The sequence below is a fragment of the Dermacentor silvarum genome, chromosome 8, assembly GCF_013339745.2.
Source record: "Dermacentor silvarum isolate Dsil-2018 chromosome 8, BIME_Dsil_1.4, whole genome shotgun sequence".
In the NCBI taxonomy this organism is placed as follows: domain Eukaryota; kingdom Metazoa; phylum Arthropoda; class Arachnida; order Ixodida; family Ixodidae; genus Dermacentor; species Dermacentor silvarum.
In genome coordinates, this window is record NC_051161.1 from 72,642,539 (window position 1) to 72,658,477 (window position 15,939).

General features: G+C 47.6%; 2 protein-coding genes across 4 annotated transcripts in view; both read left to right on the plus strand.

The window, feature by feature from the left end:
• Window positions 1-8,403, plus strand: part of LOC119461435 (RING finger protein 17) — a 110,967-nt gene extending 102,564 nt beyond the window's left edge. For all 3 annotated transcript variants that reach the window (XM_049672642.1, XM_049672640.1, XM_049672641.1), the window contains 4 exons: window positions 1,012-1,252; window positions 5,485-5,614; window positions 5,758-5,914; window positions 7,998-8,403. In XM_049672642.1, coding sequence (XP_049528599.1) covers window positions 1,012-1,252; window positions 5,485-5,614; window positions 5,758-5,914; window positions 7,998-8,105 — 636 coding nt within the window. In that variant the 3' untranslated portion in view covers window positions 8,106-8,403. The remainder of the gene's footprint in view (window positions 1-1,011; window positions 1,253-5,484; window positions 5,615-5,757; window positions 5,915-7,997) is intronic.
• A 1,878-nt stretch (window positions 8,404-10,281) lies between these two features.
• LOC119461440 (engulfment and cell motility protein 2-like) lies at window positions 10,282-15,796 on the plus strand. The gene is given in 2 exon segments (XM_037722742.2): window positions 10,282-12,807; window positions 12,809-15,796. Coding segments are annotated over 2 exon segments (2,163 nt in total). The 5' UTR covers window positions 10,282-11,034; the 3' UTR covers window positions 13,199-15,796.
• The last annotated feature ends 143 nt before the right edge of the window (window positions 15,797-15,939 follow it).

Sequence of the window (15,939 nt, forward strand, 5' to 3'; positions counted from 1 at the left end):
TCGCTCTTTGTCGGTGGTTCGCGTAGCACTTTGCCTGTTGTTACCAGGACTGGTACTCTTGAGGAGTGGTGATAAATAAATAGAATAAAGCAAAGAGAAATGCCATGTATTACCAGGCCAATTCGACTTTAGAACTTCCTCATAACGAACCACCGAATGCACAATGGTTTTTCAGATATATATATAGCCAGTGTTTCAGTCTGTTCTGTCCTGCTTATGTCATATTGTTATGCTGTATTGTGAACTTATTTGCACCAACTGGCCGTAAAACAAAAGCAAGACGAAAATGTCTCTGTGCCTGCTGAAAATATGTATCACTTTTATTATGGCAGTGCAGTTATTGTACGAAAGTCTGATCCTATTCTTGTAATTTTTGCACAATGCCCTATTCTTTTTTTTGGCAGAAAATAGCTGTTAATTTAAGTGAATAATTTTTTTAATTAACAAAATAAAGAAAGATGTATTTGCAAGCAGTGCTTCCCACGTTTATTGAATCATTATGAACTGCTTTAACCATAATATGTGCCCTTATTTCAAGAAGTGACACATTAATACAGATGCTGTTTGTTTGCTGGATGAAGTCCACATCATAAAATAAGGTAGAACTTGAAGGTAAACTGCAAAAGTGTAATTCTCACTTAACAGATTTTTTTCTTTCTTTTAGGTGGTAGTATTCAGGTGATTTAATAGAAGGCATAATTTGCTGTATCTGTGTGCATTATAAGCCACTTTCACTAACATTGTCTTTGTGTTTAATGTTGCACAAGAATTATGTTCCATCACATCATGGACACCACTATGCCAGTGTTCATGGAACTTGTCATTGGGTTCATGTTGCTTTTGGCAAGCATAGCTTAACAATCAAAAAGCATGCTGAAATCAGTACCACATCCAGCCACAAAAGCCTTCTGGTTTGATTTCTGCTGTTAATGTGTTTTTTTTTTTTTTTTCTGACACTTTCTACGTGTTGTGAAGGCTTGCTTTCCCTCTCTCTTACATTTTTCGTCCCAGGTGACTGATCTCATCCCCTGTCCTTATAAGACCTTGGAATTTCCTGAGGATGGGGTGTTTCCCGTCATAGTAACAAACTTGGATGATGCTGACCTGGGCTGCATCCAGCTTGCAAAGTTTGCTCATCCGTCGAATGACGAGCAAGAAGCCATTAATTGCTCGATTGACGCCTTCAGTGCCATGGCAGAGGCTTTGCAAAAAGAGGCCGAAGACTGTCCTCTTTTGCTGGACACAAGTTTAGGTGAGTGCAGCGAATTGGCACGGAAGTTCCTGGTGAATGTGGTTCACTTGAAAAGGCTGAAGTTTTGTGTTGCTTCACCATTGAATATTGCATGAGTAAGGGAAATGCTTGAGAAGGTGAGGAGCGCACAACAAGTGATGGGATGAGAAATGATAGGCATAACATTGAGAGACAGAAAAGCCTTACATACAAAGGATTACAGAGCAAACACAGGTGGCTGGTATTCCAGTTGGGATTAAGAAGTAGGATCCAGTGATCTGATCCTACAGGATCCTAGGTGCCTCGAAGTAGTCCGAATAATTGAGCTTGTCTGAATAATCGGTTGGCGCCAATTGTGAATCAGCCAGTTGCTGAGCAGAGGCTTCAGCTTTACGAGGAAAAACAGACCATTGAAATGCGCGTGGGGTGTCTAAAACCAATGCTTGAGCATTACCAGGAGCTCATTAAGGCTTGCCTGGTGTTTCTGATTGATGCTAGCTCTAGCCTTGCTGAAAACATGGCTAAGCTTGCAGCTGTTAATAAAAAAAATTCATAAGTTGTAAAAAGCAACTTCTGAGCTGCTTCATTCACTTTGAAATAAACTACCATATTTTCCGGTTTATAAGACATAGTTTTTCCCAAAATTTTCGTCAGTGCGTCTTTTACAACAATGCGACTTATACAGTAAAAGCTCGATGATACGAATCTCACGGGGTCACGAAAAATATTCGTATTAGCCGAAATTCGTATCATCGAAACACAATTAAAACTACTGTCGAATTTCGATAATTCGAACTCGAAGGGGCCCGAAAATTTGTTCGAATTAAAAGGACGTATTTTTGAAGTATTCGTGCACCATAGCACGATGCACGAACGGTGCGAGTCGTGAAATATCGCGGCGCGCAAGCGCATAGCAAGCGCGGGCCACGAAACTTCCCACACCGGCTAACGGTCGCTTCCCGATAACGACAGAAAACGAAGCTTCAGGGAGCGAGCGGGCGGCGCCGGTACACGGGTGCGCGCGGAGACCGTCGAAGGTGAGGGAGGAGGGCGGCAGGGAAGCGGATTTGGCCGCGTCAACGCCGCCGCTTCGGTGGCTCTCCTCGCCCTCCCTCTCAACGCCCTCGTAGCTCTCTCACCTTCGACTCCATGCGCACATCTCCGTGCGCCCCCGCCGCCGTGCTGGCGCCAGCTTATTTTAGCCGCCCCCTGAAGTTTCGTTTTCGGCCATTATCGGGAAGCGCGCGTTTGCGGGCGTGGCAGTTTCGTTGGCCCGACTGTGCCTCCGCCGCTGCTTCCCTATGCGCTGCTGCCGCAGCGTGCAAGTTCAACATGTGACTAGAAAATAGAGGAGAAGGGTTCACTGCCATTTTATCCACGTGGCTGAGACGTCGGCACTAATGTGTGCTAGAATACGGTTGTCTAGAACACTCTAGTCGGCACGTACACGCGTGTTCCGATGCGATGCAGAAACGGCGACCTTGTAATTTGAGAAAGAAGAAAATGTCCGCCGCGGGTTCCTTCCCCCCCCCCCCCCCCCCCCTTGTTCCTTCGCGCGCGGCATTGAGGGGTATCTCCTGAGCTTTTGCTCTATGGCGGTGTCGGAGCAATGCCGGTCGGAGGCGCCGCCGCGTGATTTGGCGCGCTGCTAAGAGGATTGTCGGTGCGCGGTATGTTCGAAATAAGCGTGTTCGAATTCGCTTGCTTCGCGTTGACGTTGAATGAAAGCACGTTTTTCATGATAGTCTCGCTGTGCAACAATTGTGCTCAGTGTTGACGTTGCGAGGCCTAGCTCCTTAGCCAACTCCGTCCGCTTCCTCTTGGGATCCTCATCGACCTTTCGAAGAATGTCTAATTTCTCTTTAAAGGAGAGTGCTTTCCGCTTGTGAGACAGCTCGCTGCGACTAGGCAAAATGGCGCAAACACGAAGAACGCGGCCCGAAGCGCTGCAGCCACTCCATCTGACGGCTCGCAGAAAAGGAAGAAAAGTACAAGAGCGCCACCGCCTCAAACTCTTTGCGCCCTGGGCAGTCGCGGAGTCCGCGCTGTCCGGCGCCGCGCCTCCGCACCAAAAGAGAAGGAGAGAAAGCGCGTGACTGCGCACTGTTCTCTTTTGCAGCCGTCGGTGGGGTGGCATTTATTCGTATCAACCGACGCAGGCTGAAAATCGATTCGTAACAACCGTTCTCTAGCACGTTGCAAAGTAATGGGGCTCGGCCGGGACCACCGAAAAATTCGTATTAGCCGTGATCGTATCATCGAGCTTTTACTGTATATGGAATTTACTGAAGGTGGCAGGTGTTACACGGCAGCAATCGGAGCAATAGTGCTTGCCGACGCGCGCAAGCTTACGTTCTACACACTTATGCATCCGCAGACAATGCAAAATAGGTTCGAATACGCATCGAAAGGTGGCACTATTTTGGCCCTTCTTTCATTATTTTGGCGATAGCGTGAGATCGTGCAACCATCTTGCTTTCCGAACATTTGTTTTGGCTCCCACGTCACTGAGCAGGTGATGTTCAATTTGCGCACCTGCCTTGTCATGCTGACAACCGCTGACAAAAGCGCGGCGCCGGCCTATCGCGAGAGATAACAGCGAGATGCTCCTCCGATATCACCCCTAGCTCACCTTTGATATCAGCTGCCTCACGGCCCCATGCGCATGATGTTGCAGCCATTAAACGGCTGCAACTAATTTTTCTTGTGTGGCCAAAATCTCCGGTAGGTCAGCAGTGCGTAGTAGTTGAGCACGTCAGAATCGGGTGAGTACGGCATTTTGCAGCGAGTATACGTGCGTGCAAACCCACAATGCGTGAAAACCCACAATGCGTGAAAACCCACAATGCGTGAAACTCATGTGTCTTATACAAAGGTGCGACTTATGTACAGTGGAATCTCATTGCTACGATCTTCACGGGAGCCGGAAAGTAAAGCGTATCATTCGAAAATTGTATCATCCAATGTATTATCCAACCAAATTGTATTATTGGCAAAAGAAGAAAAAAACTCATCATCCTGAGAACTGTATTTCACAGAATCGTATCAACGAAATTCCACTGTACTTACTTTCCTGCAAAGTGGCTGTTTTTATGGAGGTGTGACTTCCACAAGGGTGGGACTTGTACATCGGAAAATATGGTGATTACGGCACGCTGTGTGAACAGGTTTGTTGTCTTCATTTAAATAAAGGGATACTCAAATATAGGTTACCCTTTTTTTTTTTTTTGCACTTAGAGGCAGAACAACATTGCTTTACAGCAAGCAAATACTTTCTGGGATAATGCTTTTCCATTTTAAGTGTTCGGAATAGCCTCGGACATGTTCAGCAGTTGTCATTTATTTCTTCAAAGTGCTCTTAAATCTGTATTTAGGTGCTCCAAACTGCTCTTAGATTAACATTCTGCTGCTCCAGAAATTGATCCAAATCTCAGTTCATCAGTGGCACCGCTCATACCTCCACCACGTGACCCACACTTCACATACACTTATTCCCACTTTGACACTCCTAGTGCACTAAAGGTGCTGGGATGTTCCCACATTTGTCCTGTGTGTCCCTTGTTTCTCTTGTAGCATGTTTCAGTCAACAGTAAAAATCATGTGGAGATGAACAGTGCCTTCTCCTTTCACTGCCATCTCACTAATCCCGCAGGTAAGACACCCATTACGTGTGGAAGGCCACAGTAGTTTTGCCGTCTGCTTCAGCAAAGATGAGTGAGGTTAAGGTCTTGCATACTGATAAGGTCTTTACTTACTGATACACTGTAGTAATGTGTATATCTGCACAAGAAAGAAAACAATCTTCAGTATCTCAGTTTCAAATACAGTGGTCGAGCAACGGATGCCTCTGATGATGGGACTAGTGAAGGGGAGCTGTAAAAGAGAAGACTTGTCTCCACCAGGGCAGCAACAACTGAAAAGCAGTTGAACATTCATTGATGTTTAGGAAAATAACAGTGCTGGATAGACAAGGACACAGGCAAAGAAGACAGTGCCAGTGTCGTGTTGTTATTTGCCTGTGTCCTTGTCTATCCAGCGCTGTTATTTTCCTAAACATGTATTCTCACCCACTCACCCAAGTTTCTCTTCTACAACATTCATTGTTCGACCACTGTTAATCACTTCAAGTTGCCAAGTTCCTGTGCACCTTTCTCGTGTTTAGTTTTACATAGTTTTACATAGTGTGGCAAAACCAGGTGTATTTCATTTGCTTTGCCGTTTGTGTGACTCCCATGTGTCTGTTTCGCTTCCAGGCACAGCATGCATAGGCAAGTACGGCTACGACAAACTGTGGTATCGTGGTATTGTGACTGGCGTTAAGAAGAAGAAGGTGACAGTCTTCTACGTTGACTACGGGAACAGCGAATCCATCTTGAAAGAAGAGTAAGGCATCATCCAGCATGTTTGCTGTTCACCTTTTGCATTTTGCAGCATTGGTTGATGCTGGCTGTTTATTGTCATGTTGTCCTCTTTTTAATCAGTGCCTTAGCTTAACTAGTGTCTGTCTTGCCTGCGTCTCCTTACAGCTTGCGTGTGCTGCCGGCCAAGTTTCTGGACATTCCCATGCAAGCAAAGGCCTGTCGCTTTCATGGTGTCACCATTGTCGGCGACAGAAGCAAAGCAAGGTTGATGATGTCCGACATTCTCTTTGATGACAAAATTGGCTGCCTTGCCAGAATCAAGGTCAGTGTAATTTCTTTACTATATTACTTGATGCTCGATGCTCAGAGAAAAACGAAGTGTGGCTACAGAAGAACTGTAGCTTAAAAAGAGTTCTGAAGTGGAAGTAAAAAAAGGAGAAAAACTTTGGTCATTTTCTTAGCTACACTACGCCTCAAAAACGAAGTGCAGTGCAGCAGAAGCATGAGTGTAATCTGCCAACCAGGCACAAAAAACAAAGGGCTTGCCCATTATCTGCTGGTAATCGATCTTGTGCGAGTGAGAGCCGGCTGACTGGAGGAATCATAGAAGTGTTAGTGGTGCGTAACATGCAAGTGCTGCTCGTTTCTTCGAGACATGCAGCCAGTTCTTGTTCGTGATTGGCTGACGCAGCTTCTAGCTTTGCCGCACTGCACAGAGTTTGTGACTTGAAGTATAAAACATTGTCTTCTAGATGCTCCTGAGGGTAATTAGTGCCTTCTGAGGGTATGCTGCATCGTGGTCCAGGCTGTCTAAGTGCGTCATTCCGTGCCCCACCCTTTTTATCCGAATTCATTGTTACTTCAGTTACTAATTCAAAGATTGTCTTTCTTGCACACCCTTGCGAACTAAGTTCTCTACAGTGTGGCAAAAATACGCAGCTCCTCTTCAACATTTTTTTAATATCCAGCAGTATTCATATGACCTGGATATTTGATTATGGCCGTTTTTCCCTACATGCTCCGTTTCCCCACTTTTTTTGGAGTTAATGAACTTTGTTAGTTTTCTGAATTTATATACTCAGTAACTGGTAGGCTGCATTGTTGCATCACATCCATAGTAAGCAGATATTTCGAGGCCAATTGTAGCTGACATCGTTCATTAAAAAAAATTTTATCAAGCAGTTTACTTACCAACATGTTTTTTCGTTCACTATTTCTGAAATTTGAAAAGTTTACTTATTGTTCATAATACATTCTAAAGTGTTAAATTTGGTGAAACCATTGTTCCAACTTTCGGACACTCTGAAGCAGGAAGTACTGCACTGAACTTCAAGGTAGAGAAATTTATGCATACGTTGTCCAGCACTTGAGTGTTGAAATGGTACACTTAGGCCACTTACTGAATAGTAGTGCTAGCTGCATGCCAAAAATATTTCAGGCTTTCATGTTGCACATGCGTACTAAGAACTTAAGCAGTGAGGCTCTGAAAGGTAGTCCGGAAGAATCGCAATCAGAGCAGTCATGAACATGGTTGGGGTTTTCATATTCTTTATATGGGTATCAGTTATAGTTGGGTTGTCTATAAAGCTCAGAGTCTTTAAAAAACCTACAATTTCAATTTTTTTTAATATTTGTTTTTGATTTTTCACAAGTGTACTTTCTTTTTTAACCTATTATTCACAGAGGTTTCGAATTATGCAAAAAAGGACGTTAATATGCTACACACTTGGAACTAGAACCATGCATATACCCAAAAACTTAGGGGCAAAATAAAAATGTTTTCTTTTTTTACGTGGGGCAGCTTCAACTATGATTGCTCTTTAATTTTTTTACTAAACTCCATTAGGTTGTGCATGCAGTTGACGCCGGATATATCAAACTCAGATATAGTGAACAATTGTAAAATCCCCTTGAAATTTCCGTGTGAATATATAGCGATCTTCCATTTCGTAGACTGCAAAGACCATGAATATACTATGTGGAATATCTGTAGTAATTGCATGCCCTTGTTTCTGGATCCTGAAATTTTTATTTTGTTTTGTCTTTAGCTTGCCAGGCACACTTCACAAGCATGAGTCTCAAGAGCAGCTATTTCATGCATTAGCACACCCGTGATTTTTCTCTCTATAGGGGAGCGGCAATGTTGACAAGAAGTTCCAATTTTTAAGAGGCTTAGTGTGTGGGCATTGTGCACACTTTTTTTTTTTTTGCATACTCAACCTCAAATGACTTCTGAGAAGGGCTTCAGAGAGCTGGGTCCATTGACCTCTGGGGTAAGGGGGGTTACAATCCCCTGCCCCTAGTTTGCAGTATGCCCGTGAAACATGCATGTTTATTCATTTCCTTATGTGCTGATACGGTACTAAGCCACATTACTGGTTTCTCTTGATTTATTTTTGTCACAGAACAAGGATAGTGATCCAATTGAAATAGACCTGATGAACTCTTCCTTGGAACTCATCTACCAGCCTCTGGCTGATGATGGATGCATCACAATTGAAAGAGAGCCGTGAAGTGCTTCAAGGCCAGAGCACAAAGCAAGTCAGCTTCATTGACTGTGCCTCATTTTGTACTGCCTGAGCAACAGACTTCGAGCAAGAAGGTTGTTGCTCGATACTGGTCCATAGTTAAGTTTTCCTTTCAATGTACTTCAGTTTTGTGTGTGCAAGAGAAACAACATCCCTTGTAAATCTGAGCATCTGTTCCAATCATGGCTTGTTTTATTCTTCAGCTAAGACTGCATCTGGATATTCCATGTTCTTCGTTCATTTCCTGCCGCTGTGATCTGTATTAAAAGGTGGTTTATTTTTGCGCTCCTCCTGTGCTCATGTGACAAGGCTGTTCAAAGAAAGCCTAAGCCACTGAATAATCTTATCTCTCTCTCTCTGTGTGTGTGTGTGTGTGTGTGCGTGCGTGCGTGCGTGTGTGCGTGCGTGCGTGCGTGCGTGCGTGTGTGCGTGCGTGCGTGCGTGTGCGTGTGTGTGTGTGTGTGTGTGTGTACGTACGCACGAATGTGTGCATGAAGGCTTGCAGTGTGCCCTCACCCATCGAAAAAATTATGGGGTTTTTGTCAAAACCATGATCTGATTATGAGGCACACCGTAGTGGGGGACTCCAGAATAATTTTGACCACCTGGTGTTCTTTAACTTGCACCTAAATCTAAGTACACGGGTGTTTTCGCATTTCGCCCCCATCGAAATGCAGCTGCCGTAATTGGGATTCTATCCCGCGACCTCGTGCTTAGCAGCCCAACACCATAACCACTAAGCAACCACTGCGGTAGGTTGGCCTCACCCATCAGCAACCCAGACAGCTAGCTATGTGAGCTTTAGTGACTTTTCTGAAATCAACAGACCCGAGAAGATGCCTATAGGCACCATGTGTCTAGTACTGTGCACATGAACCCTCTCTCTCCTTTTGCCTTTGCCTCCTTTCTTTCAATCCCTCACCCCCTTTCCCCCATGCAGGGCACCCAAACCAGTCATTTGTCTGGCTAGCCTCCCTGCCTTTCCTTGTTCTCTCCCGACTATATTGAAGGCTCTAAACTTGAATTTTTGTTTTTCCTGTTTTACATTAAAGGGCAGAGTTCGTGACTGCAAGGTCTGCCCAGAAAATTTGTGCATCAAATTCAGTGGCTCTACCATAAAAAAAAAAAAAAAATGAAATGTTTACTGAAACATTTCATTTGGAATGGTTCACAGCTCAGTTGGTCAATCTTCCTAGTGGCACCAGTGGATTCAAACCAATCACTTTCAGAGCAGTTCTGAATTTCGGGGAGGTGCTAATTGCAGTGACTAAGTTACGAACTATGTGTAGTCGATTTCTTGATTGACGATTCCTTTCATATAAACAATACACTTTGAAATGTAGTTCCTTAATGGCTTTGGTGTTGCACTGCTAAGCCCGAGGGAGCGGGTTCAAATCCCGGCCGCAGCGGCCGTGTTTCGATGGGGGCGAAATGCAAGAACGCCCGTTTATCATGCATTAGGTGCACGTTAAAGAACCCGAGGTGGTCAGAATTAATCCGAAATTCCTGCTACGGCGTGCCTCATAATCATATCGTGCTTTTGGCACGTGCACCACCAGAATTTTCTCTTTAAATAAAAAATTAAGAGTTTGCAAACTTTACAGGCAGACCTCGTAGTAGAAACCGTGGTTACTTGTTGGCATGAAAATTCATAGACAAGGCTACTGGATTTGTGCCTACTACATCCGTAATCACTGCTGCGGCTGTAATTGGCGAATGACTGGCGCTTAATTAGCTGCAGAGAACGAGGTTTCGGGTTCGTTTCTCAGTCGCAGTGGCCGCATTCCGATGTGGGCGGAATGCAAAATGCGCTCTCGTGTACCGTTCACGTTAAAGAACCCCGAGTGGTGGTAATTATTTCATAGCCTCCCGCTAAGGTGCAGCGGCGTAGCCCCCGAGTGGCATGCCGAGCGCACGTGCCCCCCACCGCCACTGCTACGGTGTTTCTCATAACCGTCGAGATTTTTTTTTTTTAATTTGTTTTCATACTGCATGAGGGTGTAGTGACAGCAATGAGCTGCGCCACGTGTGCGCAATTTTTTTGTTGACACAAGGGAGAAAACAGGGACAGGTCGAAGTTATCGCCGCCGCATTCCCGCTCGTTTGCGAGCGATGAAATGGAAAAAGAGAAATACGTAGCAGCGAGCGTGCTTACACGAGAGACGCGTCCTCGGCGCCGTGCCCGCCGCTCCCATCAACGAGCGTGCGCTGACTGTGCCGCAAGGGCCCTCTCCCCTCGACTCACTCCTCCGCGCTGGTCGGGTTTCCCGAGGTCGTCTCGGGTGTCCTTACCGTACGACGCGCGCGCTTGTCAGGTAAGTGACGCCGCCGACAGCAACGACGGCGCTACGGCAGTGGCGTGATGGCAGCAACAGCGCAACTTTGCTGCCTGGTGCTTTCGTCGACGCGCCCGCTGCGGCCGTGGCCCGACGACGGCCCACGAAGTTGCCATCGAACACACCGGACGCACGATGCCGTCGCGGGAGCGTGGTGCAACAGCCGTTAAACGCGATCGTCGGGCGACAGCTGCTGCTGCGGAATTCCGTGTTGTGTTGTACGCCTCGCAGCGCGCGCCGCCGCGTCGGTGGTGTACGCAGTGGTCCATGACTGCAGAGGCGCACGTGATCGCGCTTGTAAGCGCGCCGGAACGCGCCGAGCGTATGATTCTTCCTCGCCTCGTCTCGCCGACACCGATACAACCGATATTTCTCCGCGCTTCGCTGGCGTCGCTGACGGAACGGCCCGACTGATGCTGGGCGGAATCGCAACGCGCTGCCGATAAGGAAGCTCGTCCCAGATAGGGGCGTCAGAACGAAGTCCACGCCGGGTAGGGGATGGATAAACGGCGCTCGTCGGCCGTGCGATGAGTACGTGACAGCGCAGGGTCACGGGCGCCCCGATTAGCGGAGCTGCGATGGCTTGTCCCGCGAAGCCGCCCGCCGTCGGAAGGCGGGCGAAGGTCGGCGTCAAGACACCCCGCGGAGATCAGCTGCTCGATCTTGATCTGGATCTGCCACTGTCCACCATCATCGATGACGTGTGCCAGCGAGTGGGCATCGCCGACCCCGACTGCTACGCGATCAAGTACGACGGCAGCGAAGTGTACGTCTTCGACGCCAACAAGCTGGAGATCAGGAACGGAGACATGCTCCAGCTGGTCCGGATGCCGATGAACAGGAACGATGTCATCGAGAAGCTGGGCTCCGGCACGCCGGACGAGAAGGCGGAAGCCCTGCAGGCGCTACTGATCCTCGCCGCGGATCCCGATTCCGCTGTCAGGTTCATCTCGTACGACGGTCACAAGACCATTGTGAACTGGATTGAAGCCGGTGTGTACAAAGGAACCCTGCTTTGCCGAGCGCTTCTGTGCCTTCAGGGTCTGATCGATCACGGCCTTATAACGTGGGAGATTCTTTCGACCAAGTGCTTGAGCAGGATACTGAAGGAGACGAACTGTCCTAACGGGGTGGATTGGAACAATGAGGAAGTTTTTCTCAGTGTGCTTGAATGTGTGGTTACGAGTAACGCGTCTGCGTACGAAACGGTTTTCATGGGTATGCCCTGGGAGCGATACGCGTTGCTGATGCAAGAAGGGTCAGTGGTGGTCATGAGGAACTGCATCATGTTATTGAACGCGCTCTTCACCCAAGGCAACCCCAGTCACAGAGACGCCCTTAAGAACGCCATTAGTAACTGGAAGATAAAGAGCGTTGTGTGGACTAGGCTGACAAATTATGGACAAGTGGATTCAGAGTTGGCGCGCGCTCTGCATGTCTTTCAAGCCCAGATGCTGGGTTTGTACGAGCGGCTGTGGAAAGCCAGCGTTGACACCGATGACCTGGCTTTGAATGGAAAGGTCGACATTCTCTTGAAGCTTGCAGAGAGCTGTTTAAATTCGGACGACGCCAGGTACAAGCAGCTGGACAGCAAGCGACGCCACTCGGTTCGCCACACCGCCATGGGACTCGAGCACGTGAGTGTTCCCCTGAAGGACTTTGCGAAGCCTGCAGGCAGACTTGCCATAGAGAATCTCCTGTATTTCGCCGACAAGTACAACTTGAGCTTCACCACAGCGATTCAGGAGAACTTGTTCAGTTCTCCCGAGCACATGTGCCCGCTGGTCGAGAGCAGCATCCTGCTGACCGAACTCTTGTGCCGTATGTTCAGGGTCGGCAAGCCGGCCGGCGACGATGAGGGCACCTTCTGGCTCATGTACTTCTCCCACGAATGCTTCTTCGAGGAAATCTTCAGCGTGTGCATGCTGCTCGTGTTCAAGACGTGGCGCGAGATGAGAGCGTCGGTGGCGAGTATCGGCAAAGTTTTCGGCATCGTGAACGAGCAGATCGGCCGGGCGCTCAGGCTCAACCCGCACTGCGCGGACATCAACGGCTTCCGCACGACGTTGTCGTCCCTGCCTTACTCGGAAATCGTCAAGCAGCTGCAGCGAGAAAACGACGAACGTAAAGCGTCCGAGAGGCAGTCTCGAGCCGTGAACCAACTGCGGGACTCGCTCCGTGCCGACATTGTCTCCCTGGTGAACGAGAACCGCATCAACGTTCTCTGCAAGGGTGCCAGGTTCCAAAAATACGGCGCCAAGGGGAACCGCATCAAGGACTGTTACGTCTTTGTCAAGTTGTCCCGCAACCTCAAGGCCATTCACTACGGCGACTGCAACGCCACCTGCGAAGACTGTCGACATCGAGGAGCTGTCCGATAGCATCCTGGTGTCGGACATCGATATGATCAACACGGGCACGTCTTGCCCTCAGGCGCGCAAGGCGACCAGACAGATCGTCGACCTGGCTTTTTCCATCGTGGTTTGTGGCGACGGGCAGCCGCTCAATCTGGTGGCTCCTAATGCCAAGGTGCTTAACAGGTGGCTCGACGGGCTGGACGTCCTACTGGGCAACACCGCGAGCAGCATCGAAGCGCGAGGAGACATGGGCATTCTGTTGGACATGGAGGTTCGGCTGAGGCTGCTGGAGACCGAGGGCATCCACATCCCAGAGACGCCGCCTCCCGTCCCTCCTCCGCCGTCGAACTTCGACTTCTCCTCGAGGTTTTTTGGCAGCTTATGAACCTATTGTGTGTGTGTGTGTGCTGGCTGGCGCGCTACTAACCAGCAGTAGTTGTGATATCAACTAGTCTCGTTCGACCCATTCGTACAGCAAAGCTGGCTTCGCAGCGTTGAAGTGAAGTGGATCCACTTATGACTGTAGATATTATTTATCATATATTAGTAATGTCAAGTTTTGTATTGGAGCTGTGCAAGAATAAGTCGCATATAGCTATTGGAAAGTTTAGATCGAATGTCGGGTACATTACCAAACTTGGCCTTCAAAGCGCCTCTTTTTGTGGTAAATGATGCCGATGGGAGCCGATCAAGGTATATTAATGTTTGCTAAACGCCCTCTGCGATTTAGCGGTCGGTTTTCTCGGCGCAACTTGTACGCGGGAGCAAAGGTTCCTCAGAGCAGATAACCATTATAGTATAGGGTGGTGCCGTTTTAAAGGCTTATTCCCATGACATTACGCGAAGTCAGAACGCGGAAAATGCCTCACCAGCTGAAAATGGCATGTTTTGTGAATATCGTCTATCATTTTTTATCACTTGACTGCGGTATGTTAACACAGCGACCTTTGCTTAATAAACGAGCTAGCAAGGTCGCCCGCAATGCAAACTCTGTAGTGTTTGAACGAATGTATAGCGTCTACAATTGTCTTTTCAAGTTCCTCCTGCCACTAAAGCAATGCAGTCAGCACTTTTAGTAAAATGGAGTTAGGCATCTGAACGAGTCAACGAGTCATCAGATCGCAGACGTGTTATAAAAGGTTACGACGCGTGTATATTTGCTGTAACCCTTCGCTGTCATGGAACGTTTGCACTAATTGACGCCAAAACGGTTGTGTCCTCTGGATCACGCTTTATTGAATTGTCAAGCATGTCTTCCCAACGTCAGCTTGCCATTGCTAGTCCATGGAATACTCATCAGGCTATTACGTTAGTCTTCGCAGCTAGGCTAATTAAGTCTTGAGTGTCCGTATCGCAAAAGAAAACGTGGCGTCAAGGCCGTACGTGATATATGAGACAACGCCACGTACGCGCGTTTCATTGCATCAGTACGGCGAAGACGACTGCCTTCCGCTCAGGCTATTCAGGAACCTTTGAAACTTCAGAAATTGTACCCATGAAAACCCACTTTTGTATGTGCACCTCTCCATCTTTGAAGCGATCTGCTGCGACTCGTTTTGCGGCCTTTTTACGGTCGGCAACCAAACAACAAAGCCATATATATAAATTGCATGTTACAAAATGTAAGTGAAAAAGTAGCTATAAGCGATAAATTTTTTTGCAGCGCACTGTGGATGGCTGGTAGAGGCGAACGTCGTAAGATATGGTACCACGACGTAAACCTTTCACGAGCAATACAATTGAGCATCCGAGTCACTTTCAAGCGCTCGCTTATTGGCCAAACACGCGCATCCTGCGCTATAGCGCTCAGTGAGTATAATTTAACGGAAAATACACTACTTGTAGAATCTAGTTAAACGGAACATCAAGGGACCGGTATCTTTCGATAAGCAGGAGTTCCGTTTACGGACAAAGCTGTGGAGGAGTGCAGAACCACATGTCAAATAAATACACGCTCTTGATACTGTTGTCGGAAACGTTGTGTATTGAGAAGTTAATGTAGCAGCTATATATAGTTAAACACAGAAAACGGCAAGGTGCTCAGTGCTTGACTTTATTATGTAACCAATACAGTCGTCGACCGATAATTCCGACTCTGCAGGGACCGCCCACAAGCCAAATAAAAGTAAGTCCTAAATAACGGATTCGCCGGAAAATAAGCGGCTTAATTATTCTCCAAATGGCGGTAATAATAATTGTTTTCAAACTCTGATGCACGCACATGTGCTTGCTTGCTTGCGACCTGGTCAATCTGTTGTACTTCGACCGTCTTCGTGCTTTCGCGATACAGATGGATGAAAGTATACAGATAATGCATGCGCCAAATCTGCATCCTTCGTCAACAGATGGCGACCGCGTTCCGATAGCCTGCACAGATATATCCAGCTTCTATGGAAGCCGCTTGTGCCCACTCTCGTTCAACCGGTGGCCATAGAAAAAGCGCTCGCAAAGAAAGCTTCGCTTAATTAAAAAAAGAGAAAAAAAAGTCACAATTTAGCGATTAAGTCGCATTGAACCATTACAATGTTGGACGGCAAAGCAAGCCTTCCCGCCCTTGGGTCCAACAGTGCAGGCATCCTATATATAGGTGTTAAATTAGGAACAGTCAAATCTGTAGTCCGAGAATTTAGGACGAATAAAGCTGTGTTTCTAGCGTTCTTTTTAACGCCATAGCGTTAAGGGCCCCGTGTAGCAAAAAAATTCGGTGTCGGCGTAAGCATGGGCGTCTGGCAGAAATAATCATGCCGAACCACATCATCCCGAACCACCCGGACCGGGCAGGCCCTTCGCGTGGCGCAAGGCGCTAGTGAACGAAAATCGAATTTCAAGTACAATCCGCTCTGAAAAATCGTAAAGTATACGACTTAACCACAACCTACAGACGTGATAGCGTCGAAATTTTGACCGGGCCCCACGTCGCAGAAAATACGGTGTCGGCGTCAACGGCCTCTAATATAACGCTATGCGTTCCACTCTTCAAGGCGAAGCTTTACTTCTAGGTTTTTTAGTTCGCTTGCCGCCAGCTCCAACCCGTGCGTAGCTACTTGGCGGGATTTCTCCCATCTCGTAGCGCGGATATGCAAGCCCTCGTTGCAGTCGACGGGGGGGGGGGGGGGGGGGGGGGGG